Genomic DNA, 27337 nt, shown 5'->3' on the forward strand with positions numbered 1-27337 from the left:
AGCTTGCTTTGCCCAAGTTCAACAGTTTCAGTAGTCCCTCAAACAAGAAGTCCAGAAACATATGGAGGGCAGTGTTAGAAACTCAGATAGATAAGCTAGGTGCCAAATGGCACCTTAAACCTAGGTTAGGTCGCTACAACAGAATGCCTATTTGCCAGGGGGTTGGACTAAATGACGGTCGGAGTCCCTCCCAATGCTACAATTCCATGATCTCGACCACATTTATTGACTGTCGCTTGTTCACTTGTCCCAGCATGCAAGAAGGAGAAGCAAACACAGTGGGCATGGTATTAACTATCGACTAAGGCAGAGGTTCTTAGATTCTGGTCGCCAACCTGGCGCCCAGAAATCTCCATGCAGTCGCACTTTGGACCCATGCCAGTAGCAAAATGCGCCTGATTAATTTCTAACACCGATGGAGGGTCATAGGGTTCCTCTCTGCAATCTGATATCAAGTGTTGCTTCAGGTTTGGCTCCTCAGAGTAGGCAACTTGCCAAATGGAGGATTCCTCCTTGCCTTGCTCTGGCATGTTTTGGAACTGGGCAACATGCCTGACCTTGACTCAGGAACAACAACTTAGCTTCAGCTGAGATTCTGCCCTTGCAGGGGGTTGGAATAGATGACCCTTGGGGTCCCCTCCACCTCTCCAATTCTACGATAACCCTGTACCTGCATCCACCTATCTCTGCAGCTTTCATCCTTGACTCTGGCCTGACCTGGATTACACATGCATCTTCCATCCGGTTGTTTGCAGGCCTGATCCTGCAGGGCCCTGGCATGCACTGGCTGACAGGTCCCAGTTCTGCCCCCTTCCCTCTGCGTGGGAGACCACTCAGTTTGAACAAGGCGAGAGTGGCAGAGACTGCCAAAGAATTTAACAGTTGTCTCCAGCCTTGGTGGTTTCTCAGGTGCTCAGACAGTACAACGGCAATCACAGCGAACAGACTGGGCTTCAGTTTCCCCTTCCACCCAAGACCCAACCCAGTCCTAGGCAGGGCTACTGAAGCAAGCTTAGAGAGAGAAAACCACAACATGCATGCTACGTGCCGACCATGCAAGGCCATGTGTAACTGTGGAGAACTCCTGAAATATTCATGCAGCTGCAAGCTCAGTGCTATGGTAATTTCCCCTTCTTAGTTCGCAAGAACAGTCTCTCCCACCCCCAGTGCTAACAGCCTGCAGCAGATATGCAAAGAACATAGGCTGGAAATAAAGGCAACCCACAGAATTTAAAACCACTGCTCAAAGGATCTGGAGGCAAAAGGTATCACTCTAAGAAAGTCAATTATGTCTGCCTATCATAGAGTTGGAAGAGACCCCCAGGGATCATCGATTCCAACCCCCTGCAAGGCAGGAATCTCAGCTAGATCATCCATGACAGGTGGCCATTCAACCTCTGCTTAAAAATCTCCAGGGAAGGAGAGGCCACCTGCTGCCTGGCCTTCAAAGTGAACCCAAGAAAGGCCTCAGGCTGATTTTAGTAGTTGGGAAATTAAAGATTAAAAGCAGCACTTGCCTTGAAGTGCTGGGTTTAATTAGTTACAGGTTAATCAGTTCAAACATTTATTGGCAGATTGAAGTTTGCAAACGCATGCTACTAGATCCGTAGCCGGTTTCGAACAAACTGTCCTAAATCTAGGTTGTGGAGGTAGAGGCCTCATGTTAGCTGAACAGGATGACCTTTTGGGCACTGCAATATTTGCACAGCGGATGGAGGCTGGAAGACACGCTGGATTCTAAGTCGTGCATTCAGCGTCTTTGCATGTGAGAAAATGTTCTTTAAAAATCAGTTCTTAAAATTCTACTTAAAAATTCTACACCAGTAGCATTGTACACCTACTCAAATTATCTCGCATTACTTCCAGTGCATCATCAAACTGTTGTGGGAAGAGAGGGGCTTTTTCCATTTCAAGCATGAATGCCCACATGGGGTGTTATTCTGGAATGAAATTTGTAAAGAGATATCAAGGGTTATTACAACACATATTCAGGTTTCTCCCCAGTTATCCCTACTAAATATGTGGACGGATGCCATGAGGACATTTCGCCAAAAACCTGCCAAGGTCTCTATAGAACCACAGTAGAAATCGTTAAGAAATCTGTACTATCAGGTAACTCTCATGGGGTGTCCAGAGCATTGTCTAGTCCTGCTGTGTTGGATGAGTTTCAGTTGGCAAGGCTTGAGGATGTGGACAAGGTGCCTGGACTGGTCAGGGTGACCACTTGCATGCGCTCTGGACCCTTGCCCCTCTTGGCTGATAAAAATCAGCAGGGAGGGGACAGCTGGCTGGGCCAGGGAGGTATGTAACAGAAGGGGCCTTTTCTGCAGTGGCTCCCCGTTGGTGGAATACTCTCCCTAGGGATATTTCTCCGACACCTCCCCTATATATCTATAGGCACCAGGAGAAAACCTTCCCCTTCACCCAGGCCTTTGGCTGATTCATATTCTACTGCCATTTAAATGTGTTTCTGTGTTTGGTTGGGGGGGTATTCTTTTTTTATGTTTGATTTATTTGCGCTTTTATCTCATGTTTTTATCTTGTGAACCGCCCTGAGATCTTCTGATGAAGAGTGGTATATAAATCTAACAACAACATCATCCTTATGGTATAAAGCAGCCTTTCTCAACCTGTGGGTCCCCAGATGTTGTTGAACTACAACTCCCATCACCCCTAGCTAGCAAGGCCAGAGCTCAGGGATGATGGGAGTTGTAGTCCAACAACATCTGGGGACTCACTGGTTGAGAACTGCTGGAAAGTCTCTGGAATTTAGTTACTATAGAAGAAATAAAACATAAATTAGGGTCTCTAAGGTGCAGGAAGAACCTGATCATTTATATTCTGCATGCTGGGATTTTATTTCGTATAGTTTAATTTCAGATTTACAGGCATCTCTCCTGTGCAGTCTACAGAAATATGGTTGCCATGATTTTAGAGTTAGTATTTAATATGCTCAGGTTTTGTATGCCTTGCCTTTATTTGGATGTATTGCTGAATTTTTGTTATTGCTGACTTGTCTTGGCAGTTCCATAATAATTTGAAAACTCATTAAAATAAATTAAAACAAGCAACCCTCCGCCGCACCTTTAATAGGGTCTAGAAATGGCCCAGAAGCCTATGCAGTTGCTCTTGAGACTGGTGTGATGATGAACGTCCCTTTTGAGGGTTAAATATTGGTGCTTATTATTTCTTTAAAAAATATTTATATACCACTGTATCATAAAACCTCTTGGCAAATAAAAGGGGAAGAAATGGAGGCAGTGAGAGATTTTACTTTCTTGGGTTCCATGATCACTGCAGATGGTGACAGCCGTCACAAAATTAAAAGACGCCTGCCTCTTGGGAAAAAAGTGATGACAAACCTAGACAGTATCTTAAAAAGCAGAGACATCACCTTGCCAACAAAGGTCCGTATAGTAAAAGCTATGGTTTTCCCAGTAGTGATGTATGGAAGTGAGAGCTGGACCATAAAGAAGGCTGATCGCCGAAGAATGGATGCTTTTGAATTATGGTGCTTGAGGAGACTCTTGAGAGTCCCATGGACTGCAAGAAGATCAAATGCATCCATTCTTAAGGAAATCAGCCCTGAGTGCTCACTGGAAGGACAGATTGTGAAGCTGAGGCTCCAATACTTTGGCCACCTCATGAGAAGAGAAGACTCCCTGGAAAAGACCCTGATGCTGGGAAAGATGGAGGGCACAAGGAGAAGGGGACGACAGAGGACGAGATGGTTGGACACTGTTCTCGAAGCTACCAGCATGAGTTTGACCAAACTGCAGGAGGCAGTGGAAGACAGGAGTGCCTGGAGTGCTCTGGTCCATGGGGTCACGAAGAGTAGGACACGACTAAACGACTAAACAACAACAATCATAAAAAATAAAAGCAGCTTACAACAATAACTATATGTAATAAAAGAGCATAAATAAACCATTATGGAAAGACATGTTCTTAATTGCCCAAACGAGCCTCGCCGCATAGGAAAGCTTTCAGCAGGCTTTTAAAGGTTGAAGGAGAAAGTGCTTGCCTAACCTCTAGCGGCAGAGTTTTCCCCAGGAGTGGGCAGAGGACCCTAATGGGCTGCATTCTGTGTCATTAGCAAGTGAGGCTCACCAACTTGGAGGACAATCAGAGATGTTCCTGCAAAAGATCTCCGTGATGGAGCTGGGATATAAGAGTTTGGGCAATCTCTGCAACACCCTTGACCTAAGATGTTCTGGACTTTGTAAATTAACATAAGGACCTGGAAATTATTAATTTAGTCCTAGAAACTTTACTTCGTTTTGAAGAGTATCTGCTTTGAAGAACTACACCCTCCCCCCTCCCCCCAATTATTTGAAATTTACCACCAGGCAATGGAACAATGGGGTCACATGTGCACCAAAGGTCAGCCAAACACATGTTACTTCAGCTCTGGAAGGAAGAGTCCTTGCCTCTCATACAACAATGGATTAACAACAATGGATTAACAATTTGCACTCTGGGTGCTTATCTGAGCTGACAAGTGATGGCGTTAGGGTGAAAAATAAATCAAGAACATTTGGCCGGCTTCTCTGGAGACTTATTCATCATCAGTGGCAGCCCGGTATATTCTCATTAACAATTCATATGGCCAAAGCAGCTTAACCCATGTTATGCTTTCCTATTTTCCCTTTTCTTTTTCTTTTTTCTACATCATGTATTGTTCTGAATGGTAATTAAAAACTGCTTGCTTTTCTTTTTAGCCTAGTGTGATTATGTTCCATGGACCTAGGTCTAACTGCTGTATTCTTAAACCAAATTATATTTCCAAACTATTTTCAAGGGCTGCAAATCAGAGCCCTGGACGATTTTTTTTAAAATAAAAAAATTCTCTTGCTCTGTCTTTCTTTACTGGTGTTTGATGGATCTTTCATTTAAAGATATTTGTAAGCCAGCTTGAGCACCATTTGGGGATGAAGGGTGAGGAGAATTGTAAGTTCACAGGTGTATTTTAAATAACGACATGCTTGTCTAGATAGATGCAGCTCCATCCTTTTTTTTAAAGTGCACCTTGCTCACCAAAATATTTTCGAAAGGCTAAGCTTGCAAGTCTGCATTCTTTGAAAACTGGATGCCACAGGTTGCTCCTGTGCAAATGACTGGTATTTTCTTCTGATTTTCCATGTGAGGTTTTATGGATTACTGTCAGTTCAGTTACCTTAATTACACAGCTCTGCCAGGATGTAACACGAAATGACAGGCTGTGATGCCATCATTGCCACCACTTTTCCCCTTTGCCAACTGCAGTTCTGAGTAAGCCAAGAAAGTGTAACCAGTTGTTTTTGTCAGTGGGAAGAATGTTTGTGCTTTGTACCTGGACACAAGGTACCTTGCACCCCTCCCATTCATAGGGTTCCCCCCACCCTCGAAGGATTGCAGGTCAGAATGCAAACAGACTCCAAATTTATTGGAGGAAAAAGGAAGGACCACAAAGCCCTTTGGGAGGCAGACTGCACCAGCCTCTGCTCTGCAAGTCAAGTTACTCAGTTCCAAAGTCAGAAATCTGCAGGAGAAAATCAACATGTCTAGCGATCAAAAACTAGTTCAGCAGCTTTGTTGGAAGCATACCAGTACAGGACTCAAGCTAAATTGTTGCACAAAATATTTAGCTACTGAGCAAATGTCATAAAAAGCAATGTAAACAATGTAAACATATTAATAGGTAAAGGTAAAGGGACGCCTGACCGTTAGGTCCAGTCGTGGTCAACTCTGGGGTTGCGGCGCTCATCTTGCTTTATTGGCCAAGGGAGCTGGTGGACAGTTTTTCTGGTTTTCCGGGTCATGTGGCCAGCAGGACTAAGCCGCTTCTGGCGAACCAGAGCAATGCACAGAAACACCGTTTACCTTCCCACCAGAGTGGTACCTATTTATCTACTTGCACTGGTGTGCTTTCGAACTGCTAGTTTGGCAGAAGCTGGGACTGAGTAACGGGAGCTCACCCCGTTGCTTATCCAAAATATCTGTGCTCATGCTGCTGGCCAGAGCTCAAAGCATTCAAGGACACTGCAGAACAAGGGGGGACCACATACATATACACACAGATAAAACCCTTTCTATCTAAATAACAACAGCATGGGTTAATATTGTTCAAGGATTTGGAAATTAGCTTTCAGTTCCTGTGCTTTCAGAACCAAGAACACAAACAAAGCAGCAGTAAAACTGTTTCTGACAAGAGGCAAAATCTACTACGCATTTCAACAAGGCATGGAGTCCCCCCCCCCCCCACTGGCCCCAAATACAGACCTGCCTGAGTGTCAAGTCTACCTAGGGAAGCCTCAATCTCTATGTCAGAGTTTTCCAAACTTTCCATGTTGGCGACATACTTTTTAGATATGCATCATTTCGTGACACAATTGTTCAGTTTTACTAGCAAACCGGAGGTTGAACTAACCCCTTTCCAGCCCTGGGAGGAGTATGGGGAGCATTCGCACGACACACCCACACATCACAACCAACACACCAGTGCGTCATGACACACAGTTTGGAAAGCTCTTGCACATTCAGGAGAATCAGCGCAAGAGACAAAGTTTTACTAGTGGTGGCACTGCAGTTCTGGAATGCCCTCTAGACAGGGCTCCTTCTCTGCCTGAGATTTCTTTTAGAGCAGGGGTGGGGAACCTGTTGGGGGTGGGGAACAGCTGTCCATGTGCCAAACTACAACTCCCATCTGCCCCCAGGCAGCTTGCTAACAATTTCACATTATATTTTAGATTCATGCTTTTCCTTGGGTTATTATTGCATTGTTTTTAATGCATGTTGCATTTCACTGATACATTCTTTGGGTGTTTCATATGTGTAGGGGGCTGCTTTTTTATTTTATCATGATGCTGCCCTAAGGGAAAAGCAGTGTCATACAACTAATTGAACTGAATACGCAGGACCTGCAACAAAATTTTGCAGTGGGATGCTCCTGTTTAGGGAGCGGACCAGCCATACCTTCCTGGCGGATACTCCATTCCATTCCTACTCTCCTCACACCACCCTAAACATATACTCAGCATTCAGTGTCCACCCAGCATGCTCAGTCCTCATCAGCCTGTATGTTGTTGTTTTTTGAGTGATGGTGGTGGGTTCCCCCCCAAAAATTATTTTTTTCAACTTCTGCAACCTTGGGGCTCCCCCAAACCTCTTCTTTGCAGGGGATGCCATTTTGGCTAGATAAAAATTGCCACTGGAGAATCTGATTAGTGTGTAGGACTGAGTCTTCTCAGCTTGTTGAGTCGAATCATTACAATTAATTTTAATTACCATTCATAGAGAGCTAGCTACATATAAGGTGCTTTATGAATAATGAGAAGTTGTGAACTGTGGCTATAAAGGGATGTCCAATGAAGCTGAATGTTGGAAGAGTCAGGGCAGACAGAAAGAAGTCCTTTGTGCAGTGCAGAGTTAAACTGTGGAACTCCCTGCCACAGGAGGCAGCGATGGCCACCAAGTTGGGTGGCTTTAAAAGAGGATTGGACAAATTCATGAAGGAGTTCTAGCCACAATGGCTCTGCTCCTCCTCCACAGCCAGAGGCAGCAATGCCAGTCTGAATGCCAGTCCCTGGGGATTGCAGGTGGACAGAGTGCCCTGCTTTAGAACTTCCCTCAGAGGCATCCGGCTGGCCACCATGCCGACGTTCTGCCTTCACTGCCAGAGGAAGCATCCTTCTAAATACCTGGGAATCACCGGTGTGGGTGGTTGGGTGGGTGCTGTTGCACCCAGGGCCAGATTGCAGGCTTCCCAGAGAAAGCTGGTTGACCCTGTTCCACCAGGCTTTCTCCCCATGTTCTTAACTCTTGACATTTACCTTCTAACGTCTGATTGTTTCATTCTGCTACTGACTCAATTTTAGCTCAGACTTAAAATGCAATTTGGTTTAGAACTCTGGCTTGAAACAGGATTGCTTTTCTCTTTTTATAAAAATTTCGTGCTGCAACTTTATAGAGATTTTGTTGTAAGCCGCTTTGAATACTGGTGTGCAAGATCTAAATTATGCCATTATATTATAATTCATCCTGACTAATTAATATAATTAAGTATGTGTCATGGCTTCCCATTTTCTTCCTTTTTGTTCATTGCAGAGAGCTGTGGGGGTTTCATATGAGGGAGGAATGAGGAAGAAATCTGATTCAATTCCCATTTAAAGTCAAACCTACCTAATTCACACCTTTGTAGACAACGCAAGGACCAAACCACAGCTGCCCTTCAAATTTCACACTTCTGCAAAGGAAGGCACTACTGTCCCGGCAAGACCAGTGGCGGAGGGAGGCTCTTGCGTGGCGGCACGTCACCTGTGGGGCCGTGGAACGTCGTCCCAAGGGGGTGGCGTGCACAAGCCCATCTCAAGGGGGCGGCGGGATTACACGGGCCCCACTGTGCTTGCTTTACACCCTTGTAAGCGGCTCCTGTCCCGCTTTGCTGCTTTAAAGCAAGCCGCGGAGGAGCTCCCGTCCGCCCCTCCTCTGCTTAGCATTCGCTTCATAAGACGCACAGACATATCCCCTTACTTTTTAGGAGGAAAAAATTGCATCTTATGGAGCGAAAAATACAAGCGTCCTATGGAGCAAAAACTACAATATTTGAACTGTTCGCAAAACACCTCTGTCTTCTCTTGTCTGGGCTAAACCCAGCTTCTTCAACCATTCTTCATAAGGCTCAGTTTCCAGACCCTGGATAATCTTGGTCACCCTCCTCTGCGCACGTTCCAGCTTGTCAATATCCTTCTTAGATTATGGCACTCAGAACTGGACACAGTATTCCAGGTGGGGTCTGACCAAGGCAGAAGAGAGCAGGACTATTACTTCCCTTGACCTGGACACTGTATTTCTGTTGATACAGCCTAGAATAGCATTAGCTTTTTTTGCTGCTGTATCACACTGTTGACTTCGGTGAAGCTTGTGGTCTACTAACACCCTTAGATCCTTTCCACATGTACACCTGGTAGAAATACATACATACATACCTACATACATACATACCCAGCCCAGCTGGGTTTTCCAAGCCCACTCTGGGTGGCTCGCAACAGAATATTAAAAACACAGTAAATCATCAAACATTAAAAACTTCCCTAAGCCAGGTGTCCCTCATCCTACATTTTTGCATCTATTTTATTGTTCTTGCCTAAGTGTAGAACCTGACATTTGTCCCTACTGAAATTCATTTAGTTTGTTTGGGCCTAGTTCTCCAATTTGTTAATCCCAATTCCATCTTCTGTGGCATTAGCTACACCTCCCAGTTCGGTGTCATCCACAGATTGGATGAGCATCCCCTCAATTCCTTCATCCAAGTCATTTATAAAGATATTGAACAACAATGGGCCCAGGACAGAACCCTCCGACACCCCACTTGTCACTTTTTTCCAGAAAGATGAGGAATGAGTCCTCTTTGGGTTCGGTCTGCCAACCAGCTACAAATCCACCTAACAGTTGCCTCATTCCACCCACATTTTACCAGCTTCTCTGCAATTATATCATGGGGAACTTTTGTCAGAAGCCTTGCTGCTATTTAATCCATTCTTTAAACAAGTTCCAAATATACTGGATATGCTTTCTACATGTTTGTTCTGTGCTGTCAACATATCAACCAAAGATTGGCCATGGACCCTCAATGATGGGGAGTGGGTTGGTGGGCAAATCCACAATCTCCATTCAGGCAGAGTCTCTCCTTGCATTTCCAGTTGGCAGGAATGAGCGGTTTTCCGGCAAGTTTCCTGCAAGAAGTTTGAAGGTTCCCCTTCTGAAGCCACATGCCAAGTTCTGGAGAAACCAGCCAGGCTGGAATGACAGACGGTAAAGAGGCTCAGCCTTTCCCAGCTGTGTTTCAGCTGCACAGCACGCCTTCCTCGGTATCCCCTTTTTTACACAAATGTTTAAGGCAATGAGGAAGAATACCACATCCCTGACCAAATCGCAAAGGGCCTGGTAGCAAGAGCAACTAAAACAGCCTTTGCCAAACTTGGGCCCTCCAACTGCAGCTCCCATCTGCCCCAGCCAACAGGGGGTAAAACTAGGGAATGCTGCAGTGTGGTCTAAGTGGTTAGAGTGCTGGACTAGGGTTCAAATCTACTTGGCCATGAAGTTAAACAGGGTGATCTTGGGCCAGTCCCTGCCTCTCAGCCTATTATGCCTCACAGGGTTGTGGTGACAATTAAACAAGGAGGGGAAGGCCATGTCGGAAGCCACCTTGGAGAAATGGTGGGAAGCAAATACAATAAATAAGTAAATGAAATCTAGAATCAGAAAACGGAAGCTTCTTTCATTTTTCTGATTCTAGATTTCATTTAGAAATCTTCTTTCTTTTCAAAAGGAAAGAAGGTTCTAATCTGCACCAGAGTGATGAATTTCCTGATGGCGAAGGGCCCAGAGCTCACACCTGCTTGGCATGCAGAAGGCCCCAGGGAATGCTGAGAATGTCCAACACCTGAAACACTGGACAGCTGGTGCCAGTCAGTGCAGACACTCTTATTGAGATGGGCCAGTGTTTTTACACAGGACAACTTCCTATGTTCCTAGTACAGTGGTACCTCGGGTTAAGAACTTAATTTGTTCCGGAGGTCCATTCTTAACCTGAAATTGTTCTTAACCTGAAGCACCACTTTAGCTAATGGGGCCTCCCATTGCTCCTGTGCTGCCGCCGCACAATTTCTTTTCTCATCCTGAAGCAAAGCTCTTAACCTGAGGTACTACTTCCACGTTAGCAGAGTCTGTAACCTGAAGCGTCTGTAACCTGAGGTACCACTGTACTAGTAAAATGGAACTGAAGCAACTGTGGGGTGAGAAGCGAGACCCGCAGCTCTGGGGCAGGGTGCCTGCTCTGCATGGATGAGGCCCCAGGGTCCCTCCCCAATGGCCTCTCCAGTCAAAGATGGTGTGCAGAAACCCCTTTCTGCCTGAGCTCTGGAGAGATGCTGCCATCACAGCAGACAGTGCTGAGTTAGCAGAACTAATTGTCCAGTTTCATAGCTGCTTGGAGACCCATGCGAAAAAGAGAGGCATTAATAATAATACTAAAACACAATTCAGTTAAAGCTCAGTAATATCACTTTAAAGAATCATGGCTTCCCCCAAAGAATTCTGGGAGTTGTAGTTTGTTAAGAGTGCTAAAAGTTGTTGGGAACCCTCATGGCACTCTGAGAGGTACCATTTTCAGAGTGGTCCAGCAATCAATCCCTCTCCCTAGGGAACTCTGGGATCTGTGGCTTTGTGAAGGGAATGGGGTTTCCTAACAACTCTCAGCACCTAAAACAAACTACAGCTCCCAGGATTCTTTGGGGGGGGGGGAGTCATGACTGTTTAAAGTGGTGTCATAATACTTTAAACGTATGTAGCTTTGGAGAGTTTGCCTTGTGCCCCAGACCAGGGACTCGTTCATAAACTTCTGACACCACCTGGCCCAGACTGGAAGCTGGAGTAAACGGTTGCCCCCAGAGGCCTGCAGCAACAAATGAAGCTAGGGGCCATGAAGTTTGGGGGGCGGGGACGGTAGCAACGAGGGAAAGAACCTGAACATCGTGTCCTCAGCAGGTTCCCCTTCTACACACAAGCCCACCTCCTTGTTGGTGTTGCTACTCACTTGCCTCTCCTACTGGACTCAATCCTCAGCCCAGAGAGGAGCATAAGACTTGGTGAGGCCTCCTATTTCCTCTCCCCTCACTGCTTTCAGGCATGTTCTCCCTGACATTTTGGTTAGCGAAATGGTTAAATATCAGCTAGCACTGCATATGTTGTTGGACTTCAGCTCCCAGCAGTCCCAGTGGCCAGCATGGTGAATGGTCAGGGACAACAGGTGGTGCAAACCAGCAACCTCTGCAGGGCACCTCTATTGACAGGGAGTCCCAAAGTCTGGGACCTTTCCACAACAGAGAAGCCCCTTCTTTAATGTACCCACTTCACCTAGCATAGAACGTGGACCTAGTGAGATAAACGAGGCAGATAAGAGTGGAGCCATCTTTCTGCAAGCTGAGCATCTCTAGAAGAGTGACATCAGTGGGTGGTATCTAGTGGTGGTTCTGCATCCCTTCCCAGATTCATGGAATCACTGAGTTGGAATCATCTAGTCCAACCCAAATATGCAGCTGTCCCTTATGGGGACTGAACCTGCAACCCTGGCGTTCTCAAAACCACGCTCTAGCCAACTGAACTATCCAGGCTGAGATGTCCTTCTGCTAGCACTACAACGCTTTAAACATGGCATCCCACAAAGAGCCCCGGGAAGTGTCGTTTGCTGGGGCTGTTAGGAGACCTGCTTATTCCCCTTCACAGAGCTACATTTCCAGAGTGACTGAACAAGCAATCTCTCTTCCCAGGAAACTCTGGGAAGTGCAGCTCTGTGAGGTCTCCTAACAGCTCTCAGATCCTTTGGAAGAAGCCATGGCTGCTTAAAGTGGCAAGATAAAGGAAACAGTGCAGATGAGACCTCTCTGTCAGGATAACTTTATGAGAGGACTCTATCTGCCAGTCAGGTCCCTTGCTTTGCGCAAGTTGAAGTGTTTCCATCAATGCAAAGCCTGCACTGGATGCAAGGGGGGAATGGAATTCAGTTTGCCTAATTCACACTTTATGAAACAAGGCACAAACCAAAATGCAAGCTATCCTTCAACATTCACATTTTTCTAAATTTTACAATGTAACAAAAATCCACGTACCAGCAAAAAGTGTCCGAAAAAATGCATATTGTTAATGACATACAAAGATGCATTATATTTGAGAAAATATAATCGCCTCATCCATTTTCCTGAGAACCTTTTCTTTTTTATTTGTTAAAATTGTAAACTGATGCAGCAATGTGGAGAACTGATCTTAAAATCGGAAAAATGAGAAACTGGGAGGTTCACTCACCCAGAGATACAACCCATAATAATTCATTTTCTGGCACTTCTGATGCCTTGGCAGGACTCAGATTTGTTTGTTTGTTTGGAGTCGCCCGGCCAACACAAAGCACCACTAAGGATGTCCGACAATTAAAACCTAAGTGTGCAAGATCCTTCAGACTATACCATTCTACCATTCTATGAATATACATCTAAAAAAACATACAGCATAATGAAAAGAGGGTCAGTGCAGCTGAGAAACAAAAGCAACAGAAGCAACTGTATATATCTGTGTTTTTAAGAACGCATTCACTCCTGCTGCCTCCTAAAATGCAAGTGGGTTATTCGAACAGAGCAAGTTTTTTAACACTGTCGCCTTCCCACAGTATTTGGGTGGAAAGAGAAAATTCTCCGTTCAGAAAGGCGGGTGGCAGGCGCGGAAATACGGTCACGTGACCTGCTCTTCCATTGTTTGATTTCGTACGAGGCCACAGCCCAGGAAGCCCAGAAGCAAACGGCACGTGTTGCCAAATCTAATTCGTCTGTCATCCTCCTTTCCCATCGCCACCGTTGCTATAGTATGTTTCTCAGGCAACAGCCTTGGGTGGTTGTTTTTTCTAGAATGTGTATCTGGGTGGAAGCAAGATACTGAGGAGTACCCACTTCTCAACAAAACTAGGTTTGGGGGCTGGTGAAATGCAGTTCAGGGGCTGAAGCTGAACTGCAGGCCAGAGAGTCCCCAGGCTGAAACTCAACCCTGCCACGAATAGAAGTCACAATCCCTCTCAGCCTTAGTCCCTCCCATCTCTAAGGATGTACAGAGGTACCTCGGCCTATGAACAGCCCTGTTCGGTGAACCAACTCCGCAAAACTAGAAGTAGGTGTTCCAGTTAGCGAACTGCCACGGAAGCCGAACTGGCGGTGGGAGGTCTCAGTAGAGAAAGCACACATTGGTTTAAGAATGCTTTGGTTTAAGAACAGACTCCCGGAACAGATTAAGTTCATAAATCGAGGTACCACTGTACATCAGTAATGATGTTCCTTCCTTCCAGCATTGTTGTAAATATTTGCAAAGCTGCCTACATAGAATCCTAGAACGTAGAGTTGGAAGGGACCCCAAGGGTCATCCAGTCCAACCCCCTGCAATGCAGAGTTTTGGGCACACATTGCTTCCCTATGTACAAACCTACTATGCTGACTTGGGCCTGTTGGAGCACCTACCCCCAGAGCAGTAGTGCTCCAAGGCATCAGATAGAGGAGCATGGAGCATTATGTGGAAGCAGACCATCTAGTGCAGCACGGCTTGAGAACCAGTGGTTCTCAAAGCCTTTTCCTCTGGCCCCACTTTCAGAATGAAACATTTGTTCATGAATTTTTTAGTGATAAGAAATACAGTGGTACCTCGGGTTACATACACTTCAAGTTACAGACTCTTCTAACCCAGAAATAGTACCTCAGGTTAAGTACTTAATTCGTTCCAGAGGTCTGTTGTTAACCTGAAACTGTTCTTAACCTGAAGCACCACTTTAGCTAATGGGGCCTCCTGCTGCCGCTGCGCCGCCGGAGCCCGATTTCTGTTCTCATCCTGAAGCAAAGTTCTTAACCTGAAGGACTTTTTCTGGGTTAGCAGAGTTTGTAACCGGAAGCGTATGTAACCCGAGGTACCACTGTACATTGGAAAACAAAAACAAACAACTCCTAGCAGTGCTTGATTTTTAACCTGGAACACAACTACTTTATGATTCAATCATGGGAAAGTATAAAACAATGCTAGTACATAAGAACATGAATCACACCCCAAATATGAAACTGACTGCCCTTGACTCTTCCTGCTGCACTTGCCGCCACCCCCCCGCCTTGCCCTTCAAGAACCCTGCTCCACCTGGACTGGAAGCAATGGCTCTGCGGAGTTTCTGGCAGGGGTCTCTCTCAGTCCCGGCTAAAGATCCTGGGGATGAAACCTGGGACCTTCTGAATGAAAAGCATGTGCTCCACCGCTGAGCTGGATGCCTTTCCCGATTCCTCTGCCCAGCTCCCCGAAGGGATTGTGGGAGGGAACTGTTCACCAGTGAACCATCTCTCACGTCTGCTATTCCAGCCAATGGCTGGCCAAGGGTGCACCAAAACAGCGAGACCTGGCAAGAGAGGCGTCACTGGAGCTCCTTACCTTTAGGGAGTCAAAGCAGGCGATAACGCGTCCATTTTCCACATGGCAACTCCTTGAAGGGTGGGCAAACTTGCACTCTGTGTCAGAGCGAGAACAAGTACCTCTCTGAAATTCTCGACATACTTCCAACGTCAGCCATTTTGTATCACGAACCAAAGAAACGTTCACAGCCATTTTAAAAAAAATAAAAGAAACCACCCCCCAAAAAAGGAAGGGGGGGGAGGAGAAAAAGGAAAACACAAGGAACCACACCCCTCCTTCAGGAGAAATAGAAGAAAAAGGGGGGGGGGGATAAAAATGGGAATTCAAGTTTAAAAAAAGTGAAGAAATAACTAACTTGTTGCTTTGGTAAACTTTTCTATTTGTCAGCACTTAGGTTTCCATTGAACTCAAATTGTGTTTGTTGAAAAGAAGGATTAAACATAAAGCCAATCATAAAATAGAAATCTCATCAGAATTAACTGAAAAGTCAAATTAGAGGCCAGCTCCTAAAAGTGCAATTCTCGAAGTCAAAATAGAAATGTTATATATATATATATATATTATATATATATACCTATATATAGATATATATAATTCTTTTTTTTGTGCCACTGCCAAAATTATTCTTTCAAAATAACTGGCAGACTTTTTATTTCCCCCTCCAAAGGATTATTCTGTGCTCTCCAGTTACTGGTTTCAATTATTCTCACGCTGCAAAAAGGAAAAAGGAAAAGTCATTGCTGGCGATGCTGCAGGTGGAGCAGAGTTGGTTGGTTTCGTTTCTTGACAGGGGAAGAAGGGGAGCTGCAAGCAGGAACCAACAGAAGTTGGTTTTTTTAAAAAAAGGTTTCCATTTTTTCCTTTTGTTTGGAATATTTTAGTAAAGGGAGACCGTTAAGTCTGCTACATAGTCAGGAAACAGGGGAATGGCAGAGCAAATCTGAGTTGTAAAATGGTTAGGAAGAATTTTTTTTGGGGGGGGGGAATTATAAAGATGGATGAGTTGCTATCAGGATATGAACTGCAAGCAACGCCAAACTTTGGAGAAAGGAAAAGCAAAAATAAAAAAGAGGAGAGGGATATCTATATATATCAACAGATATATATATAGATCTATATACACACACGTATAGATATATGTATATATATAATTTTCCCCCCAAAAAGCGAGCGAGGCAAAGCCCTGGACGCAAATCCAAGCGGTGGCGGTGGCGGCAGCGGCGGCACAGGATTCAAGGAAGGCACTTTTCAGCTACCTGCGAAAGAGAAGAGAAAAGTGTCAGCTGAAGCCCAAGGCAGCTCCCCACCCTAAAGCTTCCAGCCCTCTCTCCGGAAAGCAAGTGGAAACTCATTTTCAACAGGAAAAACCTCTAGGTACTGACAGTGTGGCATTTTGAAGGCAGCCGCGGTAGGTGTTTGTATTAAAAAAATAAAAATAAGAGAAGAGAGAGAAAGGAAAGAAGGACATTTCTCCACACGGAACTGCGCATGGCACAGAGGAAGCAGCCAATTACATTTACCGTTGCAGCAGAAAGCCTGGGCAGGCATCCAGTAAAAAAGGTTGTTTCATATTGATTTGATTCTGGCAGACATTCTCCCTCGTTTTCTGCCTCTTGCACAGTCTCTCTCCCCCCACCCCCGTGCCCGCTGCACGGGAAAAATGCCTCCACCTGGCGTTGCGGCAGACGGCCCTCTGGTGCGTCTGTGATGTGCCTCCGGGTTCCCAGCAAGAGCCAGCCGCTGAGTGGGCAGGCTCTGCTTCTGCACAGGCCACTCAGACCGAGAGATGTGGCGAGGCGTCGCTGTCGTGTGCCACCCCTGGCACAGCTGGAAGCTCTCAGTGGCAGAGCGAGCATTCTGGAAAGAGCCCTTGCCCCCTTGCCCCCCCTCCCCCAATTCCTCGCTGCTACTGCTGCCCCCTGCTCCAACCCAGAGTGGCTGGTCGTGGCAGGATGCCACTCTCAGAACACAGTTGGGCAGAAAACTGGGTGGGGAAACCTTGACTCTGAGGGCGTCCACAGACAAAGGAAAAATAAACTACCCTTCTGCTCTTTTTGCGGCACCATAAATCATTGTGGAAGGAAGTGTGCTTTGCACACACGCATCTGGTGGGTGGAAAATTTCATACACCCCCCACCCCCACCCCCCCAACTCCTCATAGCAAACATTTGCCTCTGGGAGGCGAGATAGCCGGGTGCAAAGAACTGTCTGCCGACAGAGGCTCAATGCTCTGTCTCACCCCATTAACTGCTACAGGTCCGTCATGGATTAGGGTTAACCCTCTGCATGCTAGCTGAAGATTCAGTGACTGAGGTTTCGTTCAGAAGGAAGAAGCTCATTCGTTCGCCAGGCGGTTTTTCTTTTCTCCCCTCCCGCCAAAACGAGAAGTAAAGCCCAGAGTGAAACGTAAGACTTCCATTGAAACACAAGAGGATTTACTATTTAGAATATTAACTCCACGTCTGCACAAAAAGTCTGCGCGTGTTCAAGTTACAACATTATTACATTGGTACCTTGGGTTATAAATGCTTCGGGTTACAAACTCTGCTAATCCGGAAGTAGTACCTTGGGTTGAGAACTTTGCCCCAGGATGAGAACGGAAATTGTGCGGTGGCGGCACGGCAGCAGCGGGAGGCCCCATTAGCGAAAGCGTGCCTCAGGTTAAGAACGATTTCAGGTTAAGAACGGACCTCCAGAATGAACTAAGTTCTTAACCCGAGGTACCACTGTATTACAGCCAAACCTTGCTTCCCGAACGCCTCCATTTTGGAACGTTTTGGCTCCCAAACGCTGAAAACCCGAAGTAAATTGTTCCAGTTTTTGAACATTTTTCGGAAGCCGAACATCCAACATGGCTTCCACTTGAGTGCAGGAAGCTCCTGCAGCCAATTGGAAGCTGCGCCTCCGTTGCTGAACATTTCAAAAGCTGAGCAGGCTTCCAGAATAGATTACATTCAACAACCAAGGTTTGACTGTTTTTGATGCAACAGTGCCATATTTCAACAAATGCTTGCTGGATGTTAGGAGTGCAAAAAGAACACAGAATCGCCAAACGTTTGCAGGTAGGGAGGTATTACTGCCATCAACAGCTGATGAACTAAGATAATCAGAAGCAGTTGGCTTGATCAGATCGAAAGGTCCAGCCACTGCAAAAGCTTGCCCATCAGGGGCCTTCCGTAGAGGCTCAATGGCAAATGCTCTCTCCACTGTTGCTCCCCAGGAACAATTGCATATCAGTTTGCAATCTTTGGATTTATTTCAGTACACTTCTATAACAATTGGTACACTTTTTAAAAATAAAAATAGCTCATTTACAAAAGTTAAGCACCCACCAAAATATAAAAGCAAACGTGCAAACCTCAAAAGCACAAAAGTGGCAGATTAATGCACAAGATAACCAAAATGTTAAAAATGCCATGCACATATGGAGGGGGTTATGTGCCCAAGAAAAGAAGGAGGTTGCCGCCTGGCATAAGAGGTAGCAAAGTTGGTGCCCGTCAAACACACAGAGAAGACATGTCACAATTGGGGTGCCACAGCCGAAAAAGCAGCCAGGAACGCAGCTGCCACTACTATGCCAAGAGTCCTGCTTGGAATGTTTCTGGTTTTTTGTTTTTAACTGCATCTGAAACTACATGAGCATCCCAGCCCAGCCTGGGTGGTGGAAGCAAAGACCAGGATAAAGGAAGTTACTAGCTAGGCAGGGAACTGAACAAAAAGAGAAGCTGAAGAGCATTCAGGTGACATTGTGTGTTAGTATGCTCCAGGTTTGGAAAGCTGGGAGATCTGGGTTCAAGTTATACCACAGACCCATTCGAGGCTTATTTCTCTCAGAGAAGGTCTGCATCTATCAAGGAATGCCTTACACTTCCCATTTCCTCTTGTGCATCACCTTCCTTGCACAATTATTATTATTAATTGACTGAGCTATTTATATCCTACCTTTAAGAACTTACAAACAAAATACAAAATATGGTAATCTGGTAATAAACTAAAGAGCGTATTTCAAAATCAATCCCAAAAATGCCTTATTGGGGTGTGGGGTCTTCAGACCACACCTGTAAGCTGACATAAAGGTGGCCTGGCATAGCTTCATGGGAAGCACATTGCACAATTAGTGGAGCCACCACTGGAAAGACCCTGCACTTAGTGTTCACTGTTCTGCTCTCCCTTAGAGGCAGGCTGAAGGAATATCTCTCCCTTAGAGGCAGGCTGAAGTGAATATCTCAACACTTGGGGCAGGCTTATTTGATCTGAATAGCCTAGAAATGAGGCTGTTCAGTTTCGGATGCTTTACGAGAAATGTGAGGTGCAGGAAGTGCACAAATGCACTGTATTATTTGTGCAGCCTACTGAACCTGAAGTCAGAGACTTTCAAATCAGGAAGAGCAGTGAACCAACACTTTTTGAAAAAGCAGGAAGCAACATTTTAAGAAGTCAAATCATTTGATCCATCTACTGTGTACTGTCTGGCAAAAAACCATTTTCTGTGGCTGCAAAAAAACCCCTTATGTCTTGTAGCAGGGGTCTCTCCGACTGGAAAGGCCAGGGAATCTGCCCCCGCCCCACATTTTCTATAGGAAGGTTTTTATTTGAAACAAACAAGGCAAAACAAAACAGACTGCATGTTCAGAAATTATGCAAATTGCCACTGGGTAATGATCTAGCCTAGCCTTTGGTGCTCTCCAGCTGTTCTCCCATGAGCCTCAGCGAGCATGGCCAATGGTCAAGGGTGATGGGACCTGAAGTCCATAATATCTGGAGGGCCCCAGCTTGGGAGGCAGTTGATCTAATCCCTTTGAAAAATCCCATCCTTCCATTTGAAATCTCAACTTAGCCAGAGGGCCACATCCCATTCTAGGCAGCATTCTGGGGCCACATTTCAGCGGTGTGTATACCCCAGATGTCAAGGAAATAAACAACTATCTGACTTTTAGAAGACATCTGAAGGCAGCCCTCTTTAGGGAAGTTTTTAATGTTTGATGTTTTATTGTATTTTAAATCATTTGTTGAGTGGCTGGGGAAACACAGCCAGATGGGAACGGTATGTATGTATGTATGTATGTATGTATGTATAAATAAATAAATAAATAAATAAATGATGATGGGCGGGGCCAGAAGCAAAAGTGGGAGGAGCAACGAAGGCAAATTTTACCTTTGTACACTAAGCTACATTCTACACACATTCTGCCCCAGGGACTAAGGTTCTGCACACCTTAACAGCTGGAACAGAGGAAGTCCATCTCTTGGTGCCCTCCTTTTTAGAGGCGAGCCCAGCAGCAGCCAGACAGACTGACTTATTATCATTGTTTAAATGTATTTGATCATTTGACCATTATTAACAATAATCAACAACACTGCTCCAGAAAAAATTGTCTTCAGATCATAATATTCGCCAAGAAAATAGGACTTAACATCAAATTACAATATTTCTTCTAATGAAAAGCCTCAAAACCTTCTTGAATTTTCCTTTGCAGGAGGACATTGTTTTCCCAATAATATTATTCAAGGGGCAACCAGTTTTCCCAGAATGCGTTTCTGTATTCACTTGCAATTGTCGCTCTTATGTAAGATGGCTCTTACAGCCAAGTCCCAAACCTTAAGCTTTTCTTTCCATGAAGGGAGTAATACAACTTTCCAGCTTCAGGCCATTAACATCCTTGCAGCTGCTGAGAGAACACAGAATCAAAGAGTTTGGGTGGCGGGGGAGTCATCTAGTTCCAACCCCCTGCAATGCAGGAATCTTTTACAGTGGTGCCTCGCAAGACGAAATTAATTCGTTCCGCGAGTTTTTTCGTTGTGCAAGTTTTTTCGTCTTGCGAAGCACCACTGCATTTAAACACTGACAACGGCGGGGAGGGGCGGGGAGAAGCAGGACAGCTGCTGCAGCCGGTACCTCAGACTCACCCGCGCCTTGTGGCCACCGTGCGACGCGGCTGCTGGAGGGCGGCGGGGCTCAGGAGCGCGACTCCAGGGAGAGAGAGGCACTGGCGGCAACGGCTCTCTGAGGCGAGCGCGCGAGGGGCGTGGGCAGCGGCGCGAGGCACTAACCGGAAGGTGGGAGGGAGCCGGAGGAGCGGGGAAGCGAGCGTGCGTGCATGCAGTGACCGTCACCATGACACGAGAGGCAGGGCCGTTTCGTCTTGCCAAGCAAGCCCTTAGGAAAATCCGTCTTGCAAAGCACCTCAGAAAACGAAAAACCCTTTCGTCTAGCGAGTTTTTCGTCTTCCGAGGCATTGGTCTTGCGGGGTACCACTGTATTCAACCTGAGGCTCAAATCCACAACCCTGAGATTAAGAGTGACTGAGCTATCCCTTGGGCACTTTAGACATGCAAGTTTCTTTCTTTATGACAGGAGATGGCCTTTTTGGTAGTGGCACCTATGCCTATAAAATACCCTCTCCAGTGACCCATGTACCTTGTTTTCAGCCAGGCCTTTCATGATCCTAGTGGGGATTTTTTATTATCTGTGAGTTGTCGACACAATGAATGGTAGTGGCTCCTCTTCAGGGTTTAATGAACCTTTCCCAGGTCTACCTAGATATGTCAGGGATGGAACCTGGGACCTCCTACATGGAGAACACACACGCCACATGCCTGGGCTGTAGGCCTTCGCTAAAAATGGGACTTTTTAATAGGATCCAGCAGGGCTCTTCTGTTCTGTACACAGAATAACCTAGCATCACCAAACCCATCCACACCCAACTGGCTCTGAATAAATTATACTATTATTATTATTATTATTATTGTTATTATTAATTTATAGCCTGCATTTTTTCCTGATAGGACCCAAGGCTAAACCAGCCCTAAACCACGAAAAACATAGAAGAAACTATCATTAAAAAACAATTAAACACAGATAGAATTAAAACTGTATGCACATATAAAATCTGTTTAAAGTGTACCAATAATTATAATAAAAACAGCACAGCACCAGGCCTTTCATTAGAAGCCATCAATTCCCAAAAGTCTGTTGGGAAAAGGTCTTCACCCGCCAGCAGAAGGATAACAAGGAGGGAGCTGCCTGGCTTCTCCAGGGAGAGTTTCAAAGTCTGGGAGCAGCCACTGAGAAGGCCCTCCCTTGAGTCCCCACTGATCTTGCCTACGAGGGTGGAGGGACCGAGAGAAGGGCCTCCCCCAAAGAAACCCGGGCAGGTTCCTGGGAGGGAATATGGTCTTCCAGACACAGCTCTGACCTAAGCTGTGTACAATGGCTTGGGCCCTTGTGCAGGGAAGACGGTATTTTCCAATACAAATTTTCCTGGATGCAAAGATCCTTCTCTCGGTCCCATCAGCACCAGAGGCACAGCGGGTGGTGACACAAGAGAGAGCCATTTCTGTGGAATTCCTTCCCTGGAGAAGTTAGACCGAATCCTCCTTTCTTACCTTTCTTCCAGCAGACTCGGACCTTCCTCTTCAGGAAGGCCTAAAGGTGTAGACACTGGGCTGCTCTTGGGGCAAACTAAATTTTAATGCTGGTTTCAAATGTGTATTATCGAATTTTAACTGTAGTTTGTTTTTCTTGATTTGCATTTTATAACAATGTTTTTTAAAAGCTGTGAGCTGCCCTGAATCCCAACTTGGGAGAAAGGAGCATGTGAAAGCAGGAAGATTGCACCTAATGCCTGTTTCACCTATGGCGTCGGCGCAGCTTTACACGGATAACTGGAAATTTTTTAAAGTTAGTAAAAAAGGAGTGGGAGAGCAGGAAAATCTGCTTGAAAGGGCCATCCAAGACCTTGCAAGATCTCATGGGAGCTCTTGCAGAACCTTCCCAGAGCCTGGCAAGCAAGTCATGGGGCTTAGAATTGGAAAGGACCCCCCCCCCCCCCGGTCATGGAGTCCAACCCACTGCAATGTGGGAATATTTTGCCCCATATGGGGCTGGAACCCACAGCCCTGAGATTGAGAGTCTCTTGCTGCACCAACTGAGCTTCCCCAGCAGCGCTTCTATCTGTACATAAAATAACTGAAGCAACAACAACAACAACAATATACTTGAAGAGACAGGAAGGGAGGTATTTACCATTTTGACGGCTTGGTTTAAGGGATAACCTCTCTGCCCGCCAAGCCACGCTGCACCATAAATCTGGTGAGTCTTTGGGAAATGTCCCTGTTTGAATTTGGAGCCCTAGGCCTGCTGTCCTACCAGGATTCAAGCAGGCGTGGAGAGAGGCCTCATCCAGCAGCCGGCAACGCAGTGGGTGCAGCTTTGCAAACAAGCTGGCACAGGCTGAGGGATGGGTCGGAACAATGTGGAATTCTCTTAGGAATTAGGCCAACTGAAAGAAGAATGGGAGGCTTTTCTTGGAAGCAGCTTTTCCCCAAATGAATATGCAAGATGCAACATAAACCTCCCCCCGCCTGTCAGTGCTTCCAGGGTCTCTTTTGGATTAACCCAAAGCTTTGGGCATGCTAAGAAAGCTCTCCTTCCCTTCAGCCCCCATTTTCATTTATTTCAGGGGCGCAGCTTGCCCAACTCCTCGGTCGGAGTAGAAACACGGCCAAGCCCAGGAGGGACACATTTTAAGCACAGTCACAGCTTCCCCCAAAGAATGCTGGGAGCTGTAGTTTTTATGGGTGCGGAGTTGTTCCCCACCCAAAGCAGTTCAACAATCAATCCCACGTCCCAGGGAACTCTGGGAACTCTGGCTCTGTGGAAAGGGGGAAAGGGGGGGGTCTACTAACAACTTTCAGCACCTGCAATGAACTACAGGTCCCAGCTTTCTTTGGGGAAAGCCATGAATGTCTAAAGTGGCTGCCACAGCACTTCAAATGTATGGCATGAATATGGCTATATAATTCCCATTGGAACTGGAATTCCCACTGGCCAAAGAGAGGAAGGAAGATGGTTTTATCATGCTCATTGGGCGACAGCATAAGACTTTGGCCATGCTCTTTATTGTTATGGTTGGTCTGTGCGTGTATCTGAGTGCATGCTTGCATGCTTACTGCATATTTTATGCTGCATTACAAATGCCGGAAGCTACTCTGGCATCGTCAACTGTGCTACTTTGCATGGCCTTGCCCTTGCAAATATTTCCTGGGCAGGCTCCTGCTTGGGAAGCGGCTACAGGCAAGAGGTAGAGCCCCCGCCTTGCAGGTGGAAGGCTCTCAGGTCCAGCCCCCAGAATCTCTTGTTAAAAGGAGCAGCAGGTGAAAAGAAAAACTCTGGCGAGGGCCCTGGATACAGGCCACTATGAGTCAGAAGGACCATACGTTTGAGCCAGCCTGCCACCACCTGATGCCCATAGCTCAGCTGGTAGAGCATGAGACTCTTAATCTCAGGGTTGTGGGTTCAAGTCCTGTGTTGGGCAAAATATTCCAGCATGGCAGGGGGTTGGACTAGATGACCCATGAGGTCCCTTCCAACTTTACAATATAATGATCTAATCATCTAAATGCTGTTGGACTACAACTCTCATCAGCTCCAGCCAGGATGGGAGCTGTAATCCAAAGACATGGGGAGGGCGGCACCCCCACATTTTCCCGACCAACTTTTTTGCAGTTCCCATCCGGATAGTTCCTTGCCTTCTTTAACTCAGTGCTCTCCATACTCTTCCCACAACACCCACCACGGACAAACGGCATCACAACAACAACAAGAAGACACCATGTACACTTAACTCCAGCATAAAGCAATGCAGAGAAAAATCTAAAACTCATTCATATTTTCAAAAGGCACGGCGAAAACATCCCATCCACTGAAGGATGTGTCAAGGGCATCTGTCTACCAGCTCCATCTGGTACGCAGGATGAGACCCTCCCTGTCCACGAACTGCCTCACCAGAGTGGTGCATGCTCAGGTTATCTCTTGCTTGGACTACTGAAATGCGCTCTACGTGGGGCTACCTTTGAAGGTGATTCGGAAACCACAACTAATCCAGAATGCAGCAGCTAGACTGGTGACTGGGAGCAGCCGCCGAAACCACATAACACCAGTCTTGAAAGACCTACCCTGGCTCCCAGTACATTTCTGAGCACAATTCAAAGTACTGGTGCTGACCTTTAAAGCCCTAAGCAGCCTCGGTCCAGTATACCTGAAGGAGTGTCTCCACCCCCATTGCTCAGCCTGGACATTGAGGTCCAGTGCCGAGGGCCTTCTGGCGGTTCCCTCACCGTGAGAAGTGAAGTTTTTATTTATATATATATATTTATATGCCACTTTTCACTCACAACTCACAAAGCTGCTTACATACCATAAATAATAACATACTAGAAAACCACAATGTAAATCATATAAAATGTTTAACAAATCATCTGTAAAACAACCATGGCTATCTGGATATCTCAGCATGATGCTGATGATGCCAAGGTTGCAGGTTTGATCCCCATACGAGACAGCTTGTATTCCTGAACTGCAGGGAGTTTGGACTAGGTGACCCTCAGGATTCTATTTTCCTATCTTCACCTCTTATAAAACACTATTGGCAAAACAACTTGAAAAATAGGCAAAACAGCATAACCACAAGAAAAGACATACAGTGGTACCTCTGGATGCGAACGGGATCCGTTCTGGAGCCCCATTTGCATCCTGAAGCGAACACAACTCGCGTCTGCGCGTGCGTGGGTCGCGATTTGCCGCTTCGGCGCATGATGTCATTTTGAGTGTCTGCTCATGTGCGAGTGGTGAAACCCAGAAGTAACGCGCTCTGTTACTTCCGGGTTGCCACGAAGCGTAACCTGAAAATGCTCAACCTGAAGCACATTTAACCCGGGGTATGACTGTATTATAAAATTCACAAAGTACTGCACCTATAACCCACAAAACAGTACTGACAACATGAATAAGCTTGGAACCAAAAACGAAGTAAGCACGGCTGAATTCACACAACCACACTTCCCTGACCTCTTCCACTCAAAAAGACACACACGCACCATGCCTGTGGCAGCAGCTCCATTCTGAAGGCTCCTGGGGCTGGAAGGCTGGGCAAGGCAGGTGGAAGCAGCCCCTGCTTGGCGGCCAGTAGAGACCTTCACTCCCCTGGCAGTTCTTCTGGAAAAAGCTCCCTTATAAAGGGAATCACAGGGAACAAGGCAGAAAGCCCACCCCGTGGAATACACTCCCATCAGATGTCAAGGAAATAAACAACTACCTGACTCTTTGTCAGTGCTGTCTCGGGAGGTTTTTAATGTTGGAGGTCCCACTGTGTTTACTATATTCTGTTGGAAGCACCCAAAGTAGCTGGGGCAATTAGGTGTGTATATAAATTATTGCTACTGATTTGATCATCAACAGCTGCAACAGAAGCAGAACACTCAGCAGAAAATAAAATGTTTCTGCCTGGCAGCTAAAGTTATGTAATCATGGCACCAGGAGGGCCTGGGAGAATATTCCACAAGCAGGGAGCCACCTCTGAAAAGGCCCCCTCCATGTTGCCACCCTCCAGACCTTTTGTGGAGGGTGCAGACAGAGGAAGGTTGTGGATGACAATCCCAATAGGCCCCAGCTAGAATGTAGAGGATAGGAGTTTAGTCTGACATTACCTAGGTAGTCCCACAGTTGCTGACTTCAGCTTGCTTAAACCCCCTCCAGCCTTTGAACAGATCTCTCAGCCACATAGTGCTACCTTGGCAGATCATTGCTTGCTGTTACTCTCACACATTGCTGTGAAAAACCATGGATATAAACCATAAACAGAAGCTGTCTACAGACTTGCTTCTGAAGCTCAGATTTATGACTGAGGAGCGCGGCCCTCCTCCGCATTTGGGTCTCCTTCCACAGAACTGCCCTGTCCTAGCACCCCAACCACAGGAGACTAACTGCATGCTAACTGCATGTCAAGTATGCAATAGGTCTGTTCGGGGCTCCTGGCCCCACCTATCTTAAAGGAGCAAATGCACCACATTTTACATGTGCAAAATCAATGAGAGGCTCTTGACAAATGAGCTCAGATCCTCAAACATGCGGGAACACGCGACTCCTCGATTACAACATCTATATTAGCTTCCAATTCATTTCTGTGCCTGGTTCAAAGTGCCATCTATGACATCTATGAGGTTTGGGTCTGTTTGTGCTGGGCTGGGATGCGCAAGGGGCCTTTTATGCCTCACCTCGGCAGCCCCCCCTCTCTGGAAGCCTTCAGATGCTCTGCGAATCTTTTCAGACAGACATTTGGTCTGCCTGGCTGCTATCTTGAGCTGCCCTGGAATTTTAATCTTCGGGTTTTAAGCTATTTAACCTACTGCCTATTCCTGTTTGCTGACCTGTCTACTTGGAATGGGTCTCTATGAGGGCATCTGTACACCCTTCCAGGTGTTGATGAAATGCCAACTCCCACCACCAGCCCCAGACACCTGAATGATGGCAGGTGCAGAACAGGAACCGCCAGAGGGTCTGCAGGTGCCTGGCCCCTGATATAGACCAACAGAAAAC

General features: G+C 46.2%; 1 protein-coding gene across 7 annotated transcripts in view; it reads right to left on the reverse strand.

Annotated features, from left to right (window-relative positions):
* The window catches only part of MBNL3 (muscleblind like splicing regulator 3), a 123253-nt gene that overhangs the window by 57852 nt on the left and 38064 nt on the right, over positions 1-27337 (reverse strand). For 6 of the 7 annotated variants that reach the window (XR_014507011.1, XR_014507012.1, XM_083422669.1 and 3 more), the window contains exon 2: positions 14980-16217. Coding sequence is in view for 5 of the 7 variants with exons in the window: in XM_083422669.1 (XP_083278795.1) it covers positions 14980-15153 (174 nt within the window). In the remaining 2 variants the exon portion in view is untranslated. Of the gene's footprint in view, positions 1-14979; positions 16218-16343; positions 16429-27337 lie in introns of those variants that run through there. The other variant, XM_083422670.1, reaches the window with a different exon arrangement.

The sequence above is a fragment of the Podarcis tiliguerta genome (genome assembly GCF_965153285.1).
Source record: "Podarcis tiliguerta genome assembly, chromosome: Z".
NCBI lineage: Eukaryota > Metazoa > Chordata > Lepidosauria > Squamata > Lacertidae > Podarcis > Podarcis tiliguerta.